At 40.2% G+C, this 17,000-nt stretch overlaps 2 protein-coding genes across 3 annotated transcripts; both read left to right on the top strand.

Annotated features, from left to right (window-relative positions):
* The first annotated feature begins 644 nt into the window (after nt 1–644).
* On the top strand, nt 645–7,430 carry si:ch211-214j8.12 (uncharacterized protein LOC100000539 homolog). The gene is made up of 5 exons (XM_042488551.1): nt 645–770; nt 2,005–2,316; nt 3,561–3,727; nt 4,531–5,747; nt 6,602–7,430. The coding sequence occupies exons 2-5, from the start codon at nt 2,073–2,075 to the stop codon at nt 6,996–6,998; spliced, it is 2,025 nt and encodes a 674-aa protein (XP_042344485.1). The 5' UTR covers nt 645–770; nt 2,005–2,072; the 3' UTR covers nt 6,999–7,430.
* Nucleotides 7,431–9,001: 1,571 nt separating this feature from the next.
* On the top strand, nt 9,002–16,720 carry entpd4 (ectonucleoside triphosphate diphosphohydrolase 4). Of its 2 annotated transcripts, none has more exons than XM_042488648.1 (13): nt 9,002–9,119; nt 9,512–9,641; nt 10,076–10,273; nt 10,360–10,565; nt 10,775–10,925; nt 11,096–11,199; nt 11,507–11,566; nt 11,689–11,819; nt 12,486–12,652; nt 12,755–13,079; nt 13,244–13,329; nt 13,458–13,619; nt 15,516–16,720. In XM_042488648.1, exons 2-13 carry the CDS (start codon nt 9,634–9,636, stop codon nt 15,748–15,750), a joined length of 1,833 nt encoding a protein of 610 aa, XP_042344582.1. In that variant the 5' UTR covers nt 9,002–9,119; nt 9,512–9,633; the 3' UTR covers nt 15,751–16,720. The 2 variants fall into 2 exon arrangements, with proteins under 2 accessions (XP_042344582.1, XP_042344581.1); XM_042488647.1 differs by having other exon boundaries at nt 11,689–11,843.
* Nucleotides 16,721–17,000: the final 280 nt, after the last annotated feature.

Raw genomic sequence — 17,000 nt, 5'->3', positions numbered from 1 at the left:
AAGAATAACAAGTCATGTTGGGATTTTTGTGAGCACTTATTTAACAAACAGCTGCTGAAGGACCCAGGATGTAGGTAAAAAGTTTGGATCAACAAATTGCCCATTGAAGCTTTCAGCCCACTGACAGACCTGTCTACGGCTTCTTTAATAGAAGCTCTTCACCATGTGTGCCAGACAGCTGAGAAGGTGAGACATGAAGATAGCTTTTGTCATGTCCCACTGACAACAAGGCCTCATGTCATGACAATATGTGCACTGAGGAGACTCTCACACTACTAGTCTCTACTTTGAATGGCATTTATTCAACCATTGTTTGCAAAGTTACATGAAAAAGGAGTGCTTATGTATAATTAAACAACTTGTTTAGCCTGTATATGAAAGGTTTTAAAACTGCATATTACGCATGAGGGTTTAGATGCCCTGACTTTGTAATTCAGGAAGACAGTAGTCATCTGATTGTGCATTACCACTTCAGCAATCGATATGTATAAATTGGTCATGTGCTGTTGATTTAGGATTGGCATTATGGTTGAGGTTCAAGGCTGTCTCTTGAACAACTGGCAACAGCCCACAAACATATTCCGCACAGCCTGAGAGGAAGCTGTTCCTGAGAGACAAAACTCGGGATAAAATATCGCAAGAATTCCAGTCAGGAAGTGTTGCTGTGAATCGTGTCGCGGATCAAAGGTTGTTGCACATACTTTAGTTTTACGTCCCTGGCTTCTTTTATAGTAGACTATTGGACGTAAAACACATAAGTTATTCGGCAGGTAGGTTTCAGTGCTGTAGAAATTCTTATTTATTGGACACTGTACACATTATACATTATATATCTCTCTCTGTTTCGGTTTCTTAGCTGAGTTGAGTAGTTATACAATAGTAAGGGAGGAGGAAGAAGCCTACTTAACTATTACCCTATTTAACTTTAGTAGAAGTAGTAATAGTCTACCACAGTGAAGAAATACTTTGTTACAAGTCAAAGCCCTGCCTTAAAAAGTCACTTAAGTAAAAGTAAACAAAGTATTGGCATTGACATATAGGATACCTAGAGTGACAGCATTCGTGCATTATGGCCCCTTTCAGAATAAGAGCCTATGTATAAGGCAATATTATTGTATTATGATTAGTGATGCATTAATCTGTTCATCACTTTAATGTTGCAGCTGGTAATGAGGAGCTCATTTCAGTTAGGCTACTTTAAACTGTTGATAGTGAGTTAATTCCCCCTGGTGATTTATAAAGACTTATTGACACAATAAAATCTTAATTTATTTGCTCATTATTAAATGTTGAACTATTAATCTAAATCTACAGTATAATAGAACTAACGAAGTGGAGTAAACAATTCCCAGTTAGGTGCTGTGTCGACAAAGTATAAAGTAGCAAAAATTGAAAATATTCAAGTGAAGTACAAGTACCTTAACATTGTGTTTAAGTGCAGCACTTGAGTTAATGTGCTTAGTTACTTCCCGCCACTGATAAACAGCATGCATACGCAGGATTGCATTCTACTGTATCACAATGCCTCCTCTTAAATTGGACAATATTTAAATAAAAAGCAAATAGGATTTACTTGTTTGTATGTCAACAGTGATCACATGAGAGGCAGATTTATGTGGGGGGTCCTCTCTGTTTTCCTTCTTGCAACACTATTTGTACTGAGCATCTTTTTTTTGTGAGAATTTACTTTGTATGACATTTTTTAAGACGATAACCAGAACTGTTAACAGCATATAAATTACAGAATATTTTTTATAGGCTAACCTAGTAATTCCCAAACTTTTGGGCTTTAGTCTCTCTAAAATAGAGGAATGTCTACCTTTGATCCCCCAGAACTGTTTGCAGAACTGTTTTCATTCTTTATTTTATCCTAAGGAGATCAGAGATAAGAATACGTCTGTAATTTGTAAGACAAAATAGAGAGCTGTAGAAGAAAATCTGAAAATCAAAACACAACTTTTGGCATCATAAATATGTTTTCATCTTTTCTATCCTGTTAATCAGCTCAGCCCTCCAGCAGCAAGGAGACGCCTCCCCATCACCCAGATTTAACATCCACTTCCCATCTGGCAATGCCTCTGTTTCGGGCTTCGGGTGAAAGTGGTGGGGCGAAGGCTCACCCCGGGCGGAGGAGAGGGAGGAAGTGGAGGGCGAGCAGCAAGAAGACAGATAAAGATGGCTCTGTGCTTTCGTTGGCACGGCTGTCTCTGCTGAGCCTTGCAGACAACATGAAGGAGGTGTGGGTGAAGGACTATGCTGATAACTATCTGGATCAATATTCATTCAGATACATCATGGGGCCTTTCAACGTACTGCGTGAGTGTGTGAGCGCTTATTTAACAGAGAAGTCCCTCTCCTACAGGTCTTTTGTCCTTCAACCATGTGGAATTGAGCAATACTGCATTAGATTCAGTGGTCTTCTTGCAGCAACATTATCTTAAATTTCTCTCATATTTTCTCTTAATTCTGTAGAAAGAGAAAATATAAGAGAAGTCAACTCCAGATTCACCAAACATTTATAACCAACAAAAATCTGCTCTTAGCCAGGTGTGATCAATGCTAAATGCCACTTACAAGTCACCTATTAGCATAGGTAACACCCCTAAAAAGACATATAAGGCAGATTTTGTGCAGTGTGCAAAGACTCTGGCGCATGGCCAAGAATGGAGACGCGGTGCTAAAAAAGGCTTTAAGAAGAAGAACTTAAGTACTGAAATTGTCGTAGGTCTACTGTTACATAAACTTACAGTATTTGTCATTTCAGGCAAATGTAATAAAAGTAAAAGTATGCATGCAAAAAGCTCTAAATAAATTTAAGAGACCAAAATAATTCAAAGAAAAAGCAGCAAGTCCTTATACATACAGTATATATGAGAAGCTGGGACCATGACATTTTATATATTTATATATTTTTTATTTCCCTCTGAATTGTAGTTGAAACTGAGTTTGGCTTGAGATTAAATATTAAAATATAATATAAAATATTAAAATACTCAAGTGACGTAAAAGTTCCTCCGATTTTTACAACAGCACAGTACTTGTGTAATTGTTCTTAGTTACATCAGCAGAGAGACTCACAGTAACTGAAATTGCTATAATTGGTATCAGTGCACCAAATATAGTATTTCTTAGCTCTAGAATGTAATCCAGTCATTTTAATTTCTCTAAAAAATAATCTAAATGTGATTATATAATATTCATGCATTTTTCAAAAAAAATATTCCTCAAATGTAAAACTTATTTTTCCTTGCATTGAGCAACAATTCGCAGCCTGTGAAAACGATGTTTTTCTCTTTTCCTGGTACGGGTGCTCTCGACCACATTTAAAATTCTCTCCTACTAAGGAGAAGAGCAAAACTAAGAAAACATTGGTGAATCACAAAAAAACAATCGGTGCTAACAAAATAAGAACAAATCCTGGATACTAGCAAAAATAAGAGATAATTTGTTCGTATATCGTTTCTTGCATTCGCCCCAATGTATCAGCAAAATCCCTGTGATGTAAGTCACACGTCTGCCTCTAACTGCCTCCCTGTCTCTATCTGTTTCTCTCTGTGTAGCAGGTGAGCTGGTCAAGGAGCTGATACAGCTGCTGTGCTCCAAAAAGCAGATGTCCAGGGCGGCCCTCCACCTCCTGCTGGTCCCACAACTCCGTGACTTGTCTCTGGAAAGGTGTCCAGGTCTGGTCACCTCTGCGCTCTGTGCTCACATTGCTGCGCGTTGCCAGGTCAGATTGCACTGACGCTGGGTCAGTTATTTTAAGAGAGAAATATGTCTAGCGCTTACATTGTTCACTAAATTTTGTAAGTGTTTCCCACAGTTTGGCAGATTACTCCAGCTGAGGATATACTAAATATGAGACTTTAGCTTTTGTAAAGTATGTGTCAATGTCCAAATATATTACGGACATTTCCCTGATGTTGATTGAGTCTACCCCTGTGTGCATCTAAGCTTTAAAATTCACTCTGGAATAGTATAGGGCTGCACAATTAAATTAAATATTGTCAAAAATGGCATTATGGGAGAGTGCAATGTGGAAATTGCAGGAGCTGCAATTTTTTTTGATAAAGGTTAAATCTGTCACATCAAACCATTATAAATGAAGCATTTTGGTGCTACAGAGACGCCTTGGATGAATTGTATTCAAGACATGAGGGAAAACACTTGTCCCAGCAAAAATCATATCATCCTATTTTTTTGTATTTTTTGTTATATTTTCTGTTAAAAATTATCACAGTATGACTTTTTTGCATATTGTGCAGCCCTGCCCTGATACATATAGAGAATATTAAGAGATAATGGCATTTGCCTGGATTTGCCTGGATCAGCAAAGTTCATGAAAAGCAGAAGTACTCTAGTATTCATATAGACTGTTTGATCTGTAGACAAAAAAACAAAAACAGGAACAGAAAATAAAAAACTAAGCGGTTTCCTGTCTGGGTTCATGACCCAGAGTCACTGTCAACAGAAGTTGACACAATTTAAGAATTTGTATATAATGTTTAAATATTTCCTCCTTTTTTGTCTCAGGGTCTGTGCAGTCTGGATCTATCTGGGGCCCAGCAGCTGCCCTCAAAGGTCCTGTCTGAGACCCTCTGCAGTCTGCCTGCCCTGCGCTCGCTCTCCCTGGCTGGTACACCTTGTGACAGATGCGTCATCAGGACGATTGCCCACCGCTGTCGTTTGCTGCGCCATCTGGACATATCCCGCTGTCATTTGCTCTCCCCTGCTGCACTGCTTCTCCTTGGAAGCGGAACCTCCTCTTCATCCTCTTGCTGTCCTTCTACGTCCCCACGTTGCTCCTCTACATCCCAATCCTCTATTTCCTCTTCTTGCTCCGCACCTCTGTCTCCTCTCCCCCTCTGCAGTCTGCTGGCTCTGGATATTGGGTTTGGGGAACAAGAGGGAGACCCAGTGGCGGCGGCAGCGTACCTCCTCCTCTCCCTGCCCTGCCTGGAGACAGTGGCCATGGAGGGCCTCGTGCAGGCCTGCTGTCTCATCCAGCAGAGACAGTTCAGTCAGACAGATGAGTTCACTGACAGAGAGGGAGTTCCCCGTCTGAAGGAGGTGTGGAGTGAGTGGAGGCACAGGCAGGGCAGGGACAGCTGGAGGGAAAGGAGGGAAGAAGCAGCAGCAGCAGCAGGTGACGATGAGGATGAAGAGGAGGAGGAGAAGATGTTGTGGGAGGGGTATGGTAGCGAGAGTGAGGAAGATGCAAGTAGAGATGAAGGGCAAAGCTGCTCCCAGAGCCAAGCAGAGGAAAAAAGCAGAGAGAGAGCTCTGTCAGGTGATGAATGCTTCATCCTGCGCCTTAAAGAGGTCAAAGGCTTATCGTGTGACTCTCTGGACTGTTTCAGTCGCTCGTGTCCAAACATCTACTCTGTATCTGTGAACGTTGATGGTTACGAAAACACTAGAGGAAGAATCCATGGGTCTGTGTTGGCCACAGGCCTCCAGGCGTGGTCGGGCCAGCTGCGGAGCCTCTCACTACACTACCCAGGCCCTGTGGTGGATCTCCTGCCTGCCTTACAAGTTGCAGGCTCCTCCTTGGCCTCTCTCACCCTGGAGGGAGTGAAAACTAGCCCTCACTCTCCTCTACTGGAGGTCATCAGGGCTTGTCCCAGACTCAGAGAGCTGCTCATATCTGCTGAGCCTCCCAACTACCTGCTGGAAGAACAAAATGAGGAGGAGCAGCAGGATGATCAGGATCTTCCAAAGCTGCCGAACCTCTGCTCTCTCTCACTCAAGTAAGGTTACTATTGGGGTGCAATATAAGAACTACTGACCCTTGTTTGTTCCTGATACAGATTAAGAAAAATGTAAAAGAGGGAAAGGTCATGACGTCAGTGACAGTGTTCAAGGAGCCAGACTTTGTATCAGTTCTGTTGTGGTCAGTGGGGCGGGCATGGCAAATTACACTGCAGCCCATTATATCTTTGTTGTTTCACCTTTGACTGAAAAATTCTTCCACCAGATTAAATAAAACCTACATTACGTTATGCTTACTGATATTTTTTTAAATCTAAATCTGTGAGTTCATATTCCTTGCTATTGGTCTCCTTTTATAGCTTCTTTTATATCGAAGATAGCTAATGCTACCTGTGGTTAGCTGGAAAACAAACATGCACATTTAAATTTAAAAAATGCCAGTGACCATTACACAATGTGTGTTTTATAATCCAGTTTTGTCAAAGTTGAAACAACAAAGACATAATGGGTGATAGTGTCATTTGCCGTGCCCGCCCCTTTGACTCCAATGGAACTGATACCAAACTCTGGCTCCTGCAAACAAACACTGTCACTAACATCATAACCTTTTTTCTTCTATATTTTCCTTGATACAGACTACACATGTAATCAAGTCTTTAACTCAGCTATGATGTGTCTTGCAAGGGAACTAATGGTGTTTCTCATAGACCTCATACACATCCATTATACTGATCTGAGTAAAATGAAAATAAGAGAGATCTTAAATCAAGCATCTGCCTCACTGATCATAACATAATAAAGGCATTTAGATCAAAACTACCTATTACTACTTTCTGTTAAAGTAAACCTCTTCTTGTTACCCATCTTCTCTGTGTCTCCTCTTTCTCTGAAGTTTCTCCTACGAGCACAGCCAAATGAGGCCCGTCATGTCCTGGATGTCCCTGAAGAGGGTACTCAGGTGTCTCCTGATTGGTTCTCCCTTACTGAAGAAGCTCTCTCTGGTCTCCCTGCCCTGCCCTCTGGACTGCATTTTACTGGATGTACTGTGCAGAGTAAATTTTGACCTGCATTTAGGTGTATATCGCATAGGCTCACCACCACCCCGGCCGCTCACTCAGGTGCAACGGATTGACCTGACACGGACGGATGTGACGGTGACAACAGTGAGAATCATTCAGCAACAATGCGGGAGACTGAAGTTTATTGATTTGACGTACTGCTGGCAAATCACACAGTCCCAGTGGTTTGACTGCAAGACGCTCAGAAACGTCCAAGTTGTCTGGTCGTAGGGAAAAATTAACAGCTTCCAGTGCGGGAGCAGTGCCGTTAAAGGTGGATGAATAATGCTTAAAATCATCCAGATAAAATCCAATACACACTTTTTATAGTGTCCGTTAAATCTATATCTTAGCTTGTATAACTACAACTCACTTTTGTAAGTAAAGTCCAAAAGACACAGAATGATTTTACAAACTGCTTTTTACTGACACGTTGCAATATGTACCTCATGCTTGTATCATATAAAATCATATTATTCCTATAGTGCCTTGAATTGATAATACACAGCATCTTCTGTACCACATTAGAGTAAATCTTTTGACTATAATGTTTTCCTAAGGCAATGGTGAAATGAACTGGCAACATGCAACTTATGAATGAGGAAAACACTGTTGTATTATATCTTCTCTGTGCACTATCAGTATAAATCACTTAAGAAATTAAGAAGATACATCTGACTTTTTTTTTTGTTTCCAGTGTTTTGATTTAAAATTTGAGATAGAATCAACAGAAGGTACCCAGACATTGCTACTTATTGAAATGCTGTATTATTTCCTCAACAGTTATTGTTCCTTTTGTTGGAGGGGACTAGTAGGAGAAACACCAAATAGGATCAAATCATAACATGATTAACATTGGCGCATACCAGTTGGAATAAAACTGTATCTAAAAGGCAAGCATCCAAATCAAAATCTGCTTTCTTGGCATGTTGATGATTTATGATGTAAGTCATCTGTAAAGCATCTGTAAAGTTAAAGAAAATAATGAATTGAAAAAAGAGTTAAAGAGAAAAAAGACAAGAAATGATATGCACATTATTCACTATACACTATGCAGCAGCAATACCAAGGGTGGAGATTTGGTGGTGGGGGGTCACCCATCAATATTTATAATGTGCTTTTGTCCCCCCACAAATAAAGACACAAAAGAAGCAGATGACTTTTATTTTACCAAAATTTAAGACATTTACACCAAAAACTGATGAACAGTCAGCGCATTAAACAATCACCAGATTACAAGAAAAGTGTTTGCTGCTAAAAAAAAAAAAAAAAACAACAACCTAAAGGTTTGATTACTATTATAAACTAAAATGTGAGAAAAAAAAACTGAGTGACTAAATAAATATATTTCACATTTTCCTGGCTCTGACAAATGATGTGATGGACATTTTTAGAGAAAACATGCTAGTGAGTTTGAGGGTTCCTAGGGTATTTAAAATAAATATGTAATACGACTGCAGCAAAATCAAAATTAAACCTAAATCAAACAATAAAAGGGCCACTGACACACCATGGGCATTTAATGTACGCAGACCAAAAAGGCCCATTCAAAGTAATTGTGGTTCTTTTTTATTTATTTAGCCAAAAACAAGCAAGCAAACAAAGGAACAAAGGAATCATGGCCCCTGCTGCCTCTCTTGCTCTGGTAAAAATAAAACCTACCTGAATCCTACCTGCCTACCTACCTAAAAAAAAATACTAATTATGCAAAAACTAAAAAAGCTAAACAAAATAATAACAACAACTAACTTAACTAACTTAACAAATAACAAGCGAAATGGGAATAACTTTCAAAATATAATCCAAATAATGCAAACATCTAAAATAATCAAAACAATATTACATATTATTACATTTAGCAATCAACTAAATACTACAAATAGCTCCAGCAACGACCATTTAAAGTGGAATGTCCCTCCCCCAAGCTAAATCAAAAAACATAACCCTCTCCAGTGCTTAAAGGTTATTTGAAGTGCCTCTCCCATTTTGTACCAACCCCGCCCCGATCATTGCATAACTAACAGTCCCTGGAGCAGTTTCTAATAGCCTGGCTGAAACTCCATATCATGTTTTTTTCACATTCCAGCAAGTAGGTGGCGGTAAGGCACCTTAACCGCCCGGCTACTCCCTGTTATAAAATGGCAAAGAAGATAGAGGCGAAGAGGGAAATGTTGGGCGGTGTGTTTTTGCTGCGGGCAGCGCTGAGAGAAAAATCAAACGCACCGTGGTTGTGAAACACGTCACTCACCGGGGACCTGCCACATACTCGCTAAGCGTTAGCCAGCGGTTAGCATCTGGCTGCCCAGAAATGTCCGTTTTTCCAGAAAAAGGGGGACTTTCTCACTTTTATTAGTAAGTACGAAATAATCCAAAGACCGCGGACATATTACTTTACGGTGTTGACACTGACGGTTTGTAAAAATATGTCAAACGTAGGTCTTTTAGCTCGCTCCTATAGACAGACATGTAACGATATTCACTCTCTACAGACGTCTGAAACGTTACATTAGCTTACGTTACGTCTTTTACTTTTAACAACAGTGGTGTCTCTGCATTTTGTCTGATTTCTGTTTACAATTTTAATACGTTTAATCGCCAATTACAGCATCGGTACATCCCATCGAGGCGAGGACATGCTGTCATGTTCACTACAGTCGTACCATTTCACACAACGCGAGGCCTTTCACGCAAAACCTCAGAAGTTGCCTTTCAGATTTTAATTTTTTCAACATTTCCTCCTAAAGGTCACGATGACAGGTGAACAAAACGGGATGGGGTCGTGGAACAAGCCAAAGCTGCCATCTTCAGCAGACTGATTCCTGAATAATAAATCAAGCACACCAACAAGTAGGAGACAATCGGCATCATGGGAAGGTCGGTCATCTGTGTCAACCTGCTATTTTGATTTTATTTGTCTATTTTTATTTTCTATTATTAATCTGTTTTGGGGGGAGATTATGATTTTTGTTGTTCCCTCTCTTGTGTGGATCTCCTTTTTTTGACTTATACAAAAAGTCCAATTATCTCCATGTGCAATTAGTATGCATATTTTCATACATACGTACATATATATATATATAACATTGTGAATTTCCCCACTGTGGGAACTGTGGGACTAATAATTGATTATCTTATCTTGTTTCTGTAGCCATTTTATTTTTATTGTCACCAATGGAATGTCTCACCTGTTGTATTTACCTGTCATGTAGCAACCCATTCAAAATCGCTAAGAATTGGAAATGTGTCTATAAAAAAAGAAATCTTACATCTGTGACATTTTTAGGCATACCTTTCCTCTTTGTTGACAGGATCAGCTTTTCGTGCCTTTTCCCAGCCCCGTGGCATTTCAGCCTGTCCTCCCAGGTTCTTCCCCGGCTCCTGATACCTTCCCTCAGACAGCTGCTCTTCATCGGACTGGTGCTCTGCCTCATAGGACTGCTTTACCTGCTGCTTGTCACTGGAAAAGGGCATGCCAGCTGGATCAGAGAGGAAAATCACTTCCACAGGTAAACTGCTTAAAAGCTGCTTTGTGTTAGTGTTATGATGACGAACACAGCCAATAGTGTCTTAGTAATACTTTGTCGTCCTACAGGCACTTGGCAAGGGTGACTGATGTGGACGCAACAGATACAAGCAACCCCAACCTGAATTACGGCCTGGTGGTGGACTGTGGCAGCAGCGGCTCCAGGGTGTTTGTGTATTGCTGGCCCCGGCATAATGGTAATCCCCATGAACTGCTGGATATTCGGCAAATGAGAGATCAACACCGCAAGCCAGTGGTTATGAAGATCAAACCGGGTAAGATATATCAATATTATACTTCTTGTTAATCAAAACAGTATTTAAACAAGATTATGTAAGAATGAGATATTCACCAATTAGCACAATGTGTTTGACTACACTCAATTATTAAACTCACATAATAAAGATTTAAGATAAACCACTATATGTTGGCTTGTTTTTAACCCGCTATAAAATCCATTTTACGTCTTCATTTTTCCTTGTAGGTATCTCTGAATTGGCTAAAACACCAGAGAAAGCCAGTGATTATATCTATCCACTGCTGAGCTTTGCAGCCCTACACATTCCCAAAAATAAGCACCAAGAAACACCCCTGTACATCCTGTGCACAGCTGGAATGAGAATCCTTCCTGAAAGGTACCTTCAGGTTTAATGAGCATCATCTTCCAATACACCCTGCGCTTCTTCAGATGGAAATATAGCTGCAAGAAATGTTCAGGTTTAAACAAACACCAATTTACACTGAAAACATAATAGAAATTATGTTTGTGTCTGAAATTTTTCTTTTTTTTTTTTTTAAATTTCAGTCAACAGGAGGCACTTCTCGAGGATCTACGAACAGACATCCCAGTCCACTTCAACTTCCTCTTCTCTGATTCCCATGTGGAAGTGATATCTGGAAAACAGGAAGGTAAATAACAGGAATAATAAGAGTAGAAATGAATGTAAATCACTATGCTCAGTTAAAATTTATTTCAGTTGCAGCACTACATTTTGGTCATGTTATATGCAATACAATGCCATAGTTCTGACTCACCACTTTATTGGTTTTGAAGTTTCCCAACACTTGTCATACATGACAAATAAACATAGGGAACAAATTAGCTTTTTTTCTGAGATTCTACAGTGTTCTGTATATACCAATTTAAAAGTTGTGCAAGATTGAAGATGCTAGTAGAAGTTTATACATTAACAGTTTTTTTCATCATTGGCTTCAGGTGTCTATGCATGGATTGGGATAAACTTTGTCCTTGGAAGGTTTAACCATGTGCACAATGGTACGTACGCAAGCAAGCCGTATCTCAAAAGTTTTCTTTTGTCTACCACCCAAACAAATATGTAGTAACAGAGTAAACTACCCTCCCTGTCTGACTCACTTTTTTCCTATCATTCTTGAAAGATGGCGAAGCTGTAGTGGAGGTAAATGTCCCCGGCAGCGATCAGCAGGAGGCGCTGGTGAGGAAAAGGACTGCCGGTGTCCTGGACATGGGCGGGGTCTCCACACAGATCGCATACGAAGTGCCCAAAACTGTAAGCTTTGCTTCTCCACAGCAGGTTATTATCCACGACCAATTCTGTTTTTGTGCTGTCTTTGGTTTTTTGTCACTCACTCTTTGTTCTTCTCCCTCCTTCCTACCTCTGTCATTCCCTGGTTAAACCCTGTATGCACCATTTTTGTCCCTTGGAGATGATCTGCTCTCCATTCATCACTATTGAAGGCATACTGTAAGCCTGCTGCATGACTTCATAGCAGGATTAGTAGACATTAAGTCATTTATGTAGAAATTGTTGAATGTAATGGAAATTGTCCATGTCAAGATTTTTTGTTTGTGTTGTAGTGATTTATGCACATTGACAAGTTTGGCATACACTGCTTTTCCTTTTTGTTCTCATTTTTCCTTTACACCACTTGATCCTCTATTGAATTTTCACTGCAGTCTCATTAGATAGTTTCAGCTTCTGTTCTTACATGTTTTTAGATGCAATAAACTAAACATAACAGTAGTTATTTTTTATTAAATTTATCCTCTTTTTTTACTAAATGTGGCCTCAAACACAGGCGACCTGCTATTATAATCAATTCATGTGTTGCATGTGAGCACCACTGTCATCTTTAAATGTTAAACAGATATGGATATGCATTGATGTATTATTAGGATGTCGTCACCCCAAGGCTAATTTTTATTTGTTCCTTAGGAGGAAGTTGCCAAGAACCTACTTGCAGAGTTCAACTTAGGCTGTGACGCACATCGCACAGAGCATGTTTATCGTGTTTATGTTTCTACCTTCCTGGGTTTTGGAGGAAATGCAGCACGCCAAAGATATGAGGAGAGCATCATCAGAAATACTGCCACTCGAAACAAGTGAGATCCACAGCCGCATCGCATTTCTTATTGTAAATGGTTCTTATGCTATTCGTTACACATTATTGCATGTATTTACACTGTATTGCTGATTTTTTCCAGGCTGTTTGGTCAGCATAATGGTGAGACGGCAGACTCTCCTCTCCTGGACCCTTGTCTACCCGCAGACCTGCAGGATGAAATCGGTCCGTCCACACAGAAGCTCTATCTGCGAGGCACAGGAGACTTTGACCTTTGTAGGCAGATTCTCCTGCCGTTTCTCAACCGCACCAATGAGACCCTAACCTCCCTCAGTGGCGTCTACCAGCCCACCATCGACTACAGCAACAGTCAGTTCTACGGCTTCTCTGAATTCTACTACTGCACAGAGGACGTGCTGCGCATGGGTGGGGATTATAACGCCTCCAAATATGCCCAGGCTGCCAAGGTAAAAGCTGCATGGAAAGATCACATCTTCTCTCATTAGGCATGCCAGATACAGCCTCAAACTGTAACTTAGTGTTCACTATTGGGAGCAATGGAGGATAGCGTGCAATTTATTGATGTCTCACCGATAAAAACTGTCCTGATGTTGTCATTTAATATTTACAGAGTTACTGTTCGACCCAGTGGAAGACTCTGAGAGAACGCTTTGACTCTGGCTTGTATGCTTCACATGCTGATCTTCACAGACTGAAGTAAGTCACACAGGTTTATAAAAACCACTCCTAAAAGTCGACTAACCAGTAGGTCACATTCCACCCTGACTGAGGCCTGCCAGTTTGGACAAGAATATTAATCAGTGGCTTTATGTTTATGTCTGCAGGTACCAATGTTTTAAATCAGCATGGATGTATGAAGTTTTGCACTCAGGCTTCTCTTTCCCAACCAATTATAAAAACCTGAAGACTGCCCTACTGGTCTATGACAAGGAGGTTCAGTGGACTCTTGGAGCGATTCTCTACAGAACACGGTTTCTGCCGTTGAGGTAAGTAATATTTTCTCTTCCATGTGCCCTGATATTAGTCACTTTACTGATCAAGCCTTGAAGGCAGAATGACAGAAGTAATCCCTCTTACTCATCACTCATGACCCATTAGAGGTGTGTGACTCTGGTGTCTGTATCTGCAGAGTCTTTGCACTCTGCCTGTATTTCCTTATTTTGCTGCGATGAGCACATTTTGGGGCATTAAACTTTGGGCAGTGGTGTGTAGACCCCAGCCAGTAACAACAGTCAGGATTTGAGGCCGGGACTTTATAAAAACATAGTGATCAGGGGCACGTTCAATCTCAAAACTGTGTGCACCGTTTTGCTACGGTTTTTGGATTGAACAACATCTCACCTAGAAACAGTGTGCAGCAGGCTGTGAGGCACGGTTTCTCTCAATTTGTGTGTGAGAGATGTTACCCAATCAGCTGCAACACGTATCACCTACTAATAAATGTCAAGGGCATCTCAACTTATTATTAATTGTACATTTTTTGTTTATTTCTCCCACTTTGCTTTGCCAATGTAAACATGTTTTCCCATTTTTATAAAGCCCTTTGAATTGAATTGGATTAAACCATCGGAATGAAAAAGTGCGCTTGTGAAACACAACAGGATGTTCGACAAATCACTGTTTTTGTTTAAATAAACTTTTGATTCGTTTTGTCGGAGCTGAGCACGGCTCAGGTGGGAGATCATAAGCACTCATCTAAGGGGAGCTATTGAGCTGGGGAGGAGGGGCACCACACCTGACAAAACCATTCTGCTTTTATGCAGTGTTAGACAGGGATAATGATCGTCTTTACTCTAGTCTTTAGTGTAAGTGGAGGAATGATCGGTTAATCTTCAGAACTATCTTTGATAACGGCTCACCCTTATTGTGAACATTAGCAGAGAATTGAAACAATGATCAGTATTGAGGATTGGCTGGCAATGGACAGAGCAATAAGGCATTCAGTAGCAACGACTTTTTACTGCATTTAGCAGCAGAAGGTTAACTGAAGGTGAGGAAATAGATACTGATCTCAAACATATCCTAACTATAAAACGAAACTCTGTCAAAGCCTCTATATAATGACAAATTATCAAGAAATAAAAATGAATGACAAAAACAATTAAAGTGATTATCCAACAAAACCTGTTTCAATCTCAAGATCTTTTTTTGTAGGCATTTTATTTAGTTTCACAAAGATGACAGATGAAAGTTCATTACACAACTGTACCAACTTCTCAATGCCAACTCAAACCCTACCCTCCACAGCCACTCAGCCCCCCATGGTGCAAATAATAAAAAAAAAACAAGAAACAAACAGCAACAAAAAAAGAGAATTTAACAGTTGTTAATTTTAAAGAAAAAACAATAAACACTCACTCACACAAAAATGACAGTGAAAGAAAAAGGATAATTTTCAGAGATTTGCAAGATTTTTCTTTGAGATTTTGATAATAATAAAGTTGTGCCATATTGCATTACAATTTGCACCGGGAACCTAAACATTGACATATATGGCCACACTACAACACAGCATCTAGTGGTACCTTAAACTGCCCTTCTTGCCATAACATCAAAATGAGGTTGCTGTGGTGTTTAATAAAATAGGAATCCTGACTCTTGCATTTATGTTGTAGTAGATTTTCTGTGTTCTATAAATGGATTAGTTGGTTTTGATCTTCCTTACATGAAGACTTCAGTTTAGCAGCTTTAATCACATGTTGCTCAGACAAGAAATTCTGCCTCTCTACTCAGCATTTGAAGCATACTTCCAAGAATCTAGCAAGTCAAACTCACTTTGGTTACAACAAATAATGACGAGGGCCCTGAAGTGAACGTATGTGTCTATAAGTATCTCTTTGCTGGCAGCAGATTCTAACATGCGTTTCTTTTGCTTCTTCCAGGGACATCCAGCAGGAAAGTCTGAAAGGAGTGCACTCTCACTGGCGGCACAGCTTCTCCTTTGTTAACAACCACTACTTATTCCTGGCTTGTTTTTTCATTGTGTTGTTGTCTATTATGCTGTACTTACTGCGACTCCGCCGCATCCATCGGCTGACGGCGCAGCGCTGCAGCCCTTCCTCTGTACCGTGGTTGGAGGAGGGCCTCGGCTCACCCACACTCCCTATCAACCTCTAAACTTTCTAGAGCGTAAAGTCTTGACATCATGTCTGGCGCTCCGAAGCCGATCTCATTTTCTCTCTGAGGCCATCTGCTTGTTCAGTGAGCTGTTGAAGTCTGCTCCCCTGAAAACCCTTCTGCGAGTTGAAACAGAGGCGGTGGTGAGAATTGAGGAATATGAGGAAGATCTTAAGTGAGTCTTCAGGCTTACCTGAGCCATGAACATATTTGTGTTTAAGTTATTTTGTTTAATTATGACATGTCTTTTTTCAGAATCACATTTTTGCCTCCAGGTGTCTTCTATTTTATTTAAAAAATAAATAAATAGATACAAACACAGCGGTACTTTGCTCACTAGCTAATTTCCTGTACCACTTTGAGTTTCACAAAGTTGGACATTTTGGACTTTTGCCTTTCTTTATGCCTCTTCTGTGTATGATCACATCTTTTTTTCTTTGTTTTTATAGTTGTTAAATGGTACAAGCACTCATCATTTCTACAGGAACCTCAAATGCAATATGATTTACAACTGATGGAAGGAGCACTTTGTAATGCGGTTGAGATGCACCTCCCAGCTAGAATGGTCTTTTTGTGTGTGTGTGTGTGTGTGTCTTTTCCACATTGTTCTGCCTCAACAAGACAAGTAGCCTTGAATAGCTATACTAGTGCAATACATGTCTTGTCACTGTTGGGGAAACTCTCCAAAACACTTCTTCTCTTTTGTCGAGATTATCAGTCTCTCTTAAATCCCTGCTGAAATTCTTGTGTTGGGTTGTCTGACTTTGAAGTTGGGAACTATTGCATATATTTACGTTGGGCTTCATTTTCAGAAGCTGTCATATCACTGCTGTGAGGGGGATTGCAAATGAGAGCACATGCCCCATTATTTATATGATAATGGTCTATAGTGAAATGTTTGCACAGATGAATGCGGAGTTAATGTTGTCACATTGCAGCTGAGTAATAATAAAGGTTTTGTGGTACACTTGTCTTGCTGTTTATTCATGAGGAGCAGATCAGACTAAACAAATTGTCTGTTTCCTTGCAGGGAATCTGAAATTGCTGGTTGTTCTAGAAGTAAAGTGTAAACATAAAAGTTTCTGTGACTGAAAAGGAAAGTTTATCCCGGTCGACAACAGATTTTTAGAGGTGCTGCGTGAGAACATCAGTTTATCGTAATAATCTGCATGCAGTCACTAATGATCACATGAGCTCACCACATGTGCCGTAGAAAATTTGATGGTGTGTTAGAGCCGAGCAGCAGAGGC

This window comes from Plectropomus leopardus, chromosome 6 (genome assembly GCF_008729295.1).
Source record: "Plectropomus leopardus isolate mb chromosome 6, YSFRI_Pleo_2.0, whole genome shotgun sequence".
Classification (NCBI taxonomy): domain Eukaryota; kingdom Metazoa; phylum Chordata; class Actinopteri; order Perciformes; family Serranidae; genus Plectropomus; species Plectropomus leopardus.
This window is presented reverse-complemented; position numbering and strand designations above follow the sequence as displayed.